Below are 10,567 nucleotides of genomic sequence, written 5' to 3'. Positions count from 1 at the left end.
TTTGGTTTTGATGAAATCCTAAAAGTTCATTTTCACTTTTGTTTCCTTTTCCTTTGGAGACATAACTTGGAAGAAGTTGCTGTGGCTGATATCGAAGAGGTTACTGCCTATGTTCCTCTAGGATTCTGATGTCTTCCTATCTCATGTTGAGGTCTTTCAAACAGGATGCAACAGCACATTAAGAATATTATCCACCATGATCAGGTGAGATTCATCCCTGGGTTACAAGGATGGTTCAACATTCACAAATCCATCAATGTGATAGAACAGATCAATAAGAGAAGAGAGAAGAACCACATGGTCCTCTCAATTGATGCAGAAAAAGCATTTGACAAAATCCAGCATCTGTTCCTGATTAAAACGCTTCAAAGTATAGGGATAGAGGGAACATTCCTGAACTTCATCAAATCTATTTATGAAAGACCCACAGCAAATATCGTCCTCAATGGGAAAAATCTTACAGCCTTCCCGTTGAGATCAGGAACACAACAAGGATGCCAACTCTCACCACTCTTCTTCAACATAGTATTAGAAGTCCTAGCAACAGCAATCAGATAACAAAGAGAAATAAAAGGTATCCAAATTGGCAATGAAGAAGTCAAACTCCCTCTCTGCGCAGATGACATGATGCTTTATATGGAAAACCCAGAAGACTCCACCCCCAAACTACTGGAACTCATAGAGCAATTCAGCAAGGTGGCAGTATACAAAGTCAATGTACAGAAATCAGTGGCTTTCTTATACACTAACAATGAAAATACAGAAAGGGAAATTAGAGAATCAATTCCATTTACTATAGCACCAAAAACCATAAAATACTTGGGAATAAATCTAACCGAAGAGGTAAAGGAACTGTACTGAAGGAACTACAGAACACTCATGAAAGAAATTGAAAAAGACACAAAAAGATGGAAGACCATTCCATGCTCTTGGATCGGAAGAATAAACATTGTTAAAATGTCTATACTGCACTGTGTGTGGTGCAAGAACAATGAATACTGTTATGCTGAAAATAAATAAATTTTTAAAAAAGAGGAACACTTAAAAAAAAGAATTTTATATGATCTAAAATCAAATGTCTATACTGCCTAGAGCAGTCTATACTTTTAATGTCGTTCTGATCAAAATTCCACGGCATTTTTCAAAGAGCTGGAGCAAATGATCCTAAAATTTGTATGGAATCAGAAGAGACCCCGAATCGCTACAGAAATGTTGAAAAACAAAAATAAAACTGGCGCCATCATGTTACCTGATTTCAAGCTTTACTACAAAGCTGTGATCACCAAGTCAGCATTGTACTGGCATAAAAACAGACATATAGACCAGTGGAGCAGAGTAGAGAGCCCAGATATGGATCCTCCACTCTATGGTCAAATAATCTTTGACAAAGCAGAAAAAAATATACAGTGGAAAAAAGACAGTCTCTTCAATAAATGGTGCTGGGAAAATTGGACAGCTATATGTAGAAGAATGAAACTCAACCATTTTCTTACACTGTACACAATGCTAAACTAGAAATGGATAAAAGGTGTCACAGTTTTAATGAGAAATGCTTTCCTGAATTTGGGGAATATATGTTGAGTACTGACCTCTAGACAAAGACAGACCATCGTGGTCTATGATACAAAAGTCCATACATACTTTGGGCAAATATATAGTAGTTCACTTGCTGGGTTTTAGGGTAGCTCTATTTTTAACATTTTAAGGAACTTCCATACTGTTTTTCAGAATGTCTGGACCACTTTACATTCCCACCAAAAATGCAAGATGATTCCTCTTTCTCCTCTCCTTTAAAATACCTGTTTTTTTTTTTCCCCGTGTTTTAATTTTAGCTATTCTGACTGGTGTGAAGTTATATATTATTATAGTTTTGATGTATATTCCCCTGATGATGAGTTATATTGAGCATCTTTTCATGTATCTGCTAGTCATCTGTTACGTTGTTTGTGGGAAAAATGTCTATTCCTGCCTTCGCCCATTTCTTAACTTGTTTATTTTGGGGGGTGTGTTGAGCTTAATAAGTTCTTAATAGATTTTGGCTACTAATTCTTTATGAAATACGTCACTTGCAAGTATCTTCTCCCATACTATAGATTTCACTACTAGATATTTACCCAAACATAGCAAAATACTAATTTGAATGGGTACGTGCATCCTAATGCTTATAGCAACATTATCAACAATAGCCTAACTATGGAGAAAGCCCAAATATCCACCAACTGATGAATGGATAAAAAAGAGTTTATACACACACACACACACACACACACACACACACATACACACATTGGAATATTGCTCAGCCAGAGAAAGACAATCACCATATGATTTCACTCATGTGTGGAATATAAGAAACTTAACAAACTAACAGAGTGGGAGAAAAAAAAAAAAACTGTGGTAAAATAGGAAACATTCTTATATATACAGAACAAACTGAGGGGTTTTGGAGGGAGTTGGGTGGGGGATGGGTGAAATAGATGATGGGTATTAAGGAAGGCATTTGTGGTAATGAACACTCAGTGTTTATGGTGGGGTTAAATCACTAAATTCTACACCTAAAACTACTATTGCACTGTATGTTAACTAAATGGAATTTAAATAAAAACATGGATGGAAAAAAAGTCCACACAGTCCAATAATGGAGAAAGAATATACATAATAAAATAAAAAATAATGTGTAATGTCAGACAGTGACAGGTTCTGTGAAGGAAAAAATAGGTAGGTACAAAACAGAGTGGGTGGAGAGAATGTTATGTTTTGTTGTTGTTTTTTGGGGGGGGGGTTACACATTCTTTTTTTTAAATTTATTTTTTATTTTCCACATAACAGTGTTCATTATTTTTGCACCACACCCAGTGCTCCATGCAATCTGTGCCCTCTATAATACCCACCACCTGGTACCCCGACCTCCCACCCCCTGCCCCTTCAAAACCCTCAGATTGTTTTTCAGAGTCCATAGTCTCTCATGGTTCACCTCCCCTTCGAATTTTCCCTAACTCCCTTCTCCTCATTTTAATAAAAATTCAGGAAAACATGCCAAGATAGTGACATTTTAACAGACACTTCCAGAAAGATTAAGCAGGAGGCAGGAGGATGTCAGGGGTAGGTGGGTGACCAGCAGGGATAACAGAGCAAAGACCCTGCAGAAGGCACTTACTTCAGCTATGCAAATCTCAAAATGTAGTCAGTGTAGTGAGGGAATGAGCAAGAGAAAGACAGATGAGAGGTGGTGGCAGAGAATGTTGAGGAAGGAGGTGGCTTTCCTGCCACTGATGGGACTTCAAGACACAGGGAGTCCTTCCTTCAGATGGTGTTCTTTGTATTTTGCTAATTTTGTTCCATAGTATTCTTTGAATAGACATAGATCCCTTCATTATTTTCATCTGTTCATTAACATTCTGGCATTTAAGGGTCACATGTTGGAGTATATGAACTCAGAACCATTGCCCTGAGGACTGCTCATGCCCCATAACAATCATACACACACACACACACACACACTCACACACAACCGGGGCACTCTGGCCTCCTGACACTGTGTTACTATCAGGCCTTTCTCACCCCCAGCCACAATAATGGTGAAAGAAATGATATAAGGCAAGCTGTCAAAATCAGATTATCTTCATCCTGAAGAATGTGTAAATGGTACTTAAATTCTAGTTAGTAAGCCTCCCCAAGACAAGGAAACATGTGGCTCCATTTTGATATGATCATACTGTGTCCTGTATTTAAATAAACATAAAAAATAACAAATAGCATGGAGGACATGGGGAGTTAGAGAGGAGAAGGAAGTTGGGGAAAATTGGAAGGTGAGGTAAATCATGAGAGACTATGGACTCTGAAAAACAATCGGGGTTTGAAGTGGTGGGGGTGGGTGGGAGGCTGGGGTACCAGGTAGTGGGTATTATAGAGGGCACGGGTTGCATGGAGCACTGGGTGTGGTGAAAGAATAATGAATACTGTTATGCTGAAAATAAATAAATTTAATTAAAAAAAGAGATTATGCTGAGTGAAATAAGTGAAGCAGAGAGAGTCAATTATCATATGGTTTCACTTATTTGTGGAGCATAGCAAATAGCATGGAGGACAAGGGGAGATGGAGAGGAGAAGGGAGTTGAGGGAAATTGGAAGGGGAGGTAAGAGACTATGGACTCTGAAAAACAATCCGAGGGTTTTGAAGGGGCGGGGTATGGGAGGTTGGGGGAACCAGGTGGTGGGTATTAGAGAGGGCACGGATTGCATGAAGCACTGGGTGTGGTGCAAAAACAGTGAATACTGTTATGCTGAAAGGAAATAAAATTTTTAAATAAAAGAGGTTCAAAAATACAGGAAAAAAATTGACACAAGGGTCAAAAGAGACCTAATAAGCTCAGGGGGTCCCTGAGAGACTGTGATGAGCAGAAAGCATCCCTGGTTCTGGCAGCATTCCAGCCCCAGTCAACATGCCTTGATGCCCAGAATAATTAACAAAGCAGGAAAGTAACAATATATCTAAATAAGAAAAGAGTGGTATTTTTATGATATCAAGACATTTTACTGATTGACTCTCCCTCTAGAAAAGCAGGCAAAGGGAATAAACTTGCAATTTACAAAAGAAAATACACAGTATAGCACACAATGTAGGACAATAGAAGGAATTTTTAAAGATGAAATAATAAAAGACTTCCTAATGATTTTAAGTGCAAAAGGTTTGGAATCAGAAAACCAGGTTTTGAACATCAGTTCTACCACATATAAGATGCTTGGACTTGGGAGAGACAACGAATCCATTCCAAATGTGAATGTCCTCACTCAAATAGTGGGGATAGCAGTATCCATCCACCCTGCTGTCTAGGGTGGCAGACAGCATTAGTCACTACATGCAAGAAGCTTACAGTACAGTTCCTCCCTGTGAGTAAATGAGTTATTTTCACCAATGAACAGATTTGGTTGAGTTTTCTCTCCTTTTCATAAATGTCACCATCATTTACACACCTCTTGATAATGAAGCATTACGAAGTAAAGCTAGTGAGCATACCCCTTTTTGCATATGAAACACAAAGTTTTTATGTGAATACTCACCTTGACAGAAGATGCTGAGAAATTCATGTCTCAGGAACTGCTGTTGCAAGGGAATAGTTACCTGCATGAGTCTGAGGCTTTCTATAAATGCAGAACATGCTAAAAAACACCACGTCTTAAAACGTTCTCTGCATATTCCTCAGATCTCAACACTCTGTTTTCCTGCTCCCCTGCTGATAACCCCTTTGATATGTTCTAATTTCACTGGAACCACATTAGGTCCCCCAGTCCCTTCCCCTGTCTCATCCCATGAGTCTTCCATTTCCACCACATATTGTCATCAATGATGCCTGTGTTGCTGGGTCCAATGGACACTTCTCTTTTGAGCACACTACATAATAATGATAAATGAATCTACCAAGTCTCAGGTGACCTCAGAAAATGTTCTCTGGTTTCATTCTCTCTGGTCCTCTCTTAAATAATTGCTGAGCTCTGAGACTCACCTGGGTGGGATTTATGAAACGAAAGTCTCTGTGTGGAGGTCCCAATTTCTCCCTGGATGGTTGATTATGGAGACCAAAGCTCTGTTCCCAGACAAAATGGCAGGAAGCAGTGAAGCATGGGTCCCCCAGCCAGACTTAGGAACACAAAAGCAAAAACCATGTCCTGTCCAGTCCCAGGCTTCACTTGCTGAGGTTCCGCAGCAGATGAGACACTTGGAGCTCTCTATGTCTGCTCATTAGGCACTGTTTCCATTGTGACTCCCACCTCAGAGCACTGTGTTCCCCCTGTAGCACTGGTCTAGAGAAAAAGGAAACTTTTCCTGCTGATTCTTCTCCTGGGAGACCAGATTAGAAGTCAGGTGAATCCAGTTCTGTATTCCTCTTTCTCATGACCTTACCTGCCTTCCAGAGTTCTAACCTCCTGGCACTTTCCCTGAACTTTGAGATGATATTTAATTTATTTAGTTGAGGGTGTGCTTTACCTTTTATAGCTTTGGAATGCTAATAAATGAGGGATGTGACCCTCTTCATGTGTGGTTTGGAGAGAAAAGTCTAAGTACTCACCCTAGAGACCAAAACAAATTTTGTGTTTGATTCTCCAAAGTGTGGGCTCCTGAGTTGACATCAAACATATCTCTGAAAAGGACTTTTAGTAGGCAGAATAAAATCACCAAATATTTCCACATCTTAATCTACAGAATCTGTGGATATGTCTTGTGTCATGGCATGGGAGAATTAAGGTTGCAAATGGTATTAACATTACTAGTCAGCTGACCCTAGCATAAAGTTATTCTGATTAGCCAGGTGAACCTGATAGATCAAAAGGGTCTTCCAACTGTGGAAGAGGAAGGTAGAAGATTTGGAGTCACATAGAGATTTTGAGATGTTAAGTTGCTGACTTTGAAGATAAAGGGAGGGCACATGAGTCAGGGTTTAAAGGTGGCTCTACAGCTGGGACAGGTGAGAAAACCTCTTCTCCCCAGACCTCCAGAATGAACTCTTCTCTACAGACAGAGTGACTTTAGCCCAGGGAGACCTATTTCAGACTTGTGACTTCCAGAACTATCAGAAAATAAACAAATTTGTTTTCAATCAGCAGCATGGTCATTTGTTACAACCATACAACAATCAAATCCAAACATTAATCCAAAAACACTTTGTTCAAGGGAAATAATTCAGCTTTGGCTTTATTTATTTATATTCTCTTGGATAAGGTTATACCGTGTTGATGTCCTACTTCGAGTAGAAAAAGGAATCTGAGGTCACTTTCGAGTTCTTCAACTCCAGCAGCTGGTACAGAAAATTTCCCATGCCGTGAGCTATGCTGACTTGCAGCTATTAACATAGAAAAGGTGAATCCTTAAGGCGATTTCTTCTCTTTTAAATCTTTACTAACTTTCACACTAATCTAAATATTCATTATTTTCATTCTTATTCTCTCCCAATTTCCTTCAAGTTTATCTGTGACAGAAAAGATCAACAATAATGGGTCTATGTGTGTGCATATGAGCACCCATATGTGTAAAAATGCACATTACATACACCTCCCCATTGAAGATTTTTGTAGAGATCTACAAAATATGAACACACCACCATTATTTATTAGTCACAATATCTCTCTGAAATTAGTTTTATTATCCCCATATTATCTTCAGAAATAAGAAAACTGAGGCTCAGGGGCATTAAATTTTAATAAGTTATGGAACAAAGTAGTTAAAGCTTAGTGTGCACTTTCTGGAGTTATATAGACACAGAATTGTTTGGTATGTCCTCTCTGCATAAAACAGTATACTTAAAAAAAAAACATTTTTTACTGAAGTGTAACTGACAAAAAGTTACATTTGTTTCTGGTGTGCAACTTAGTGGTCCAGCCCACAACTCTTTGTTACACTGTGTTCACCACAAATGTCAAGCTTATACTTTAAATAGGTGCTGCTTATTATATACTATTAGACTTCAGTGATACAGTTGAAAGGTAGGAGTCTAGGAAAGCATGGCTGAGGGTAGGTTCTACAGCACTGGCATAGCTGATTCACACTGGACAGGGATGGATAATATCTCTCCTAACAAGAAAGAAAGCAAAGTGTCTATAAGGATATGGGAAAAATGAAATTAAATTAAGGCAATTCACCTTGGGCATGCCTGCTCTAAATCAGTATCTGGTGCTGATTGTATACTCAAAGTACTCTTTCCAAAAGAATGAACAATGCCCAACGTGAGTATAAGATAGGAAATCATAAAAAAAAAAAAAGAAAGAAAGAAAGAAAGAAAAAATAACTGCTTATGTTGTTATAAGAAGAAGGTTTTGAAATTTTGCATCATCATATTTAGGTTATCCTGACACCAAGAATATATGTGGCCCATCTATTTGTTCGAACTTGTCTTTCCATCCGGCTCCACCAGGAGATACAAACTTGAACATCAGAGTTTGCAGTGTCGGTGGTAGGCTTTCTGGACAGGGAGCTGACTGACAGAATAAAAGCAGGAAACAGGTTCAAAAAAACAAGAGTTTCTTTGTTGAGTAATTGCCTTACTTTAACATTTTGGTTGTAATGTAAGTGCCTAACCTAAAGCTTTTGATTTCTGAGGCATGCATTTCAAAGGCAGTCAGGTTGAGTAACCTCACTATCCTGTGAGGGACACAATTACCAGATAAGCCCTAGTGCTGTGCTGCCCAGTCCTGAAGGACCTCTTCAAAAAGCCTTGGGTAACCTCCACACTGACACATGATTGACACTGACTTTCCCCATTTAGCACCCAAATTCTAATCATATAAAAATCTCCAATAAAGTGTGACTCCACAAACTCCTAACCACTCTGGCCATGGACCCTAATAAAGGTTGATCCCTCAGAGGGGCTCTGCCTCTCCCTCTCAAAGCATCTGTCCACCTCTGAGACCTCCCTGAATGGCCTTTGAGATCCCTCATGCCCTCTAGGACCTGTGATTAATAATCCTAGTTTTGTTGGAGTTCTCTGATGGGTGTTGCTGAGTTGTGTCTTGCAGTCACAGTAAGAACCCAAGGTCTGGTCCAGCCAGAACAAAGGCTCTGGTCAGGGAAGCATCTGTGGGAATGTCCACAAGCACAAGAGTGTGGGAAAGTGCCTGGGCTTCCCTAGCCTGAGCATCTCTGCCAGGAGCCTGAAACTTAAACAGAACAGTATTAGAGTCCACCTTACCAGGAAGAGGATTGAGGATATGATGTAAAAAGCCTGACAGACTCAAGGTGAAACCTATGGCTTTGTTTTTTCATCTACAAATATTTTACGTGAAAGACTTAGTGGTGAAATGTAGTTACTTCCAGATGAAGAATGCAACTCATGACTATTCTTTTGGGAAATCTAGGGAAAATTTACTTGGCATGATATAAATCATTTGAAATGAAATTGTTTTTAAGAAATCCAACTTGTACCATGTAAGATACAGAAATTCCCAGGCATTTGTGACCAAGGTTCAGGAAAATATTGGGATTGTATAAAAGTGGGAAAAGTAGAATACTGTTGACATCACACAGAACAGAAGGTTAATAAGTGAGTTACTTAAATGTGTAGAAAACTTGAACTCAAAGAATTGGAAATTCCAGGAAACAAACAGAAGGTGCAGATTCCACTTTCCTAGTTGGATAAAAGAATAATAGTTCCTGGCTATGAGACTGTGAGCCCTGAAATCATGGGCACTTCTTCAACCAAAGAACCATTGGACTTTACATCATGGGAACCCCAGTGATTCTTTTCAGAGCCCTCTTTATGTCTCTGTTCCTCAGACTATAGATGAAGGGGTTCAGCATGGGTGTGACCACCGTGTACATCACTGAGGCTACTGCACTTGCATGGGAGCTCTGGGTAGCTGCAGAGCTAAGGTACACTCCCAGGCTTGTACAATAAAATAAGGAGACAACAGAGAGGTGAGATGTACAGGTGGAAAATGCTTTATACTTACCCTGAGCTGATGGTATTCTACGTATGGAGGAAACAATCTTAGAATATGAATAAAGGATCCCAGCAAGGGGACCACCGCCAAGCAGCAGAATTCCCAGATTCATCACCATGTCATTAAGAAATGTATCAGAACAGGCATGCCCAACTACCTGGTTGAGTTCACAGAAAAAATGGGGGATTTCCACCTCTGCACAGAAGGACAGCCGCAACAATATCAAGCTTTGTAACAAGGAATTCAGAACACTGATGACCCAGGACACCAGAATCAGCAGTCCACAGAGCTGGGGTTTCATGATGACCGTGTAGTGCAAGGGGTGACAGATGGCCACGAAGCGGTCATAGGCCATTACAGTCAGGAGAAAGTCATCCCAGTCTGCAAAAAGTATGAAAAAATACATCTGTGTGATGCAACCTGCATAACTTATGACTTTGCTCTGAGTCTGGATGTTCCACAGCATCTTGGGGATGGTGCTGGAGGTAAAACAGATATCCACAAAGGACAGGTTGGCCAGGAAGTAGTACATGGGGGTGTGGAGGTGGGAATCAGAGCTGACAGCCAGGATGATGAGTACGTTTCCAAACACAGTGATCAAGTACATAGAGAGGAAAAGCCCAAATATGAGGGGCTGCAGTTCTGGGTCCTCTGAAAACCCCAGAAGAAGAAACTCTGAAATTCCTGTACCATTGTTTGCTTCCATGTAGTGGTGGTGACTACAAGAAAAGAAAAAAAAAAAAAAGAACATAAAAGTTTTCAAGCCTTCTTTTATTTATTTTAACCTTTATTTTTCATTTTTAAAGTTTTTCTTTAAGTGTCAGTTAGTTAACCAACAGTGTAATATTTGTTTCAAGTGTACAATACAATGATTCAGCACTTCCATACCATGCCAGGTGCTCATCACAAGTCCCCTCTTCAACGCCCATCTTCCATGTCATCCACGCACCACCACCTCCCCTCTGGTAACCAGAAGGATGTTCTCTGTAGTTAAGAGTCTCTTTCCTGCTTTTTCTCCTTTCTTTTATTTCTCCTATTCTTATTTGTTTTGTTTTTTAAATTCCACATACGACCAAAACCTTATGACACTTGTCTTTCTCTGACTAACTCCTTTCACTTAGCATAATACTCTCTA

At 39.6% G+C, this 10,567-nt stretch overlaps 1 protein-coding gene across 1 annotated transcript; it reads right to left on the bottom strand.

The window, feature by feature from the left end:
- Window positions 1-9,205: 9,205 nt before the first annotated feature.
- Window positions 9,206-10,138, bottom strand: LOC309853053 (olfactory receptor 7A17-like; the record flags this gene model as incomplete). The annotated part of the gene is made up of 1 exon (XM_082710693.1): window positions 9,206-10,138. One exon carries the CDS (start codon window positions 10,136-10,138, stop codon window positions 9,206-9,208), a length of 933 nt encoding a protein of 310 aa, XP_082566819.1.
- Between the last annotated feature and the right edge of the window lie 429 nt (window positions 10,139-10,567).

Source organism: Mustela nivalis, assembly GCF_964662115.1.
Source record: "Mustela nivalis genome assembly, chromosome: 1".
NCBI lineage: Eukaryota > Metazoa > Chordata > Mammalia > Carnivora > Mustelidae > Mustela > Mustela nivalis.
This window is presented reverse-complemented; position numbering and strand designations above follow the sequence as displayed.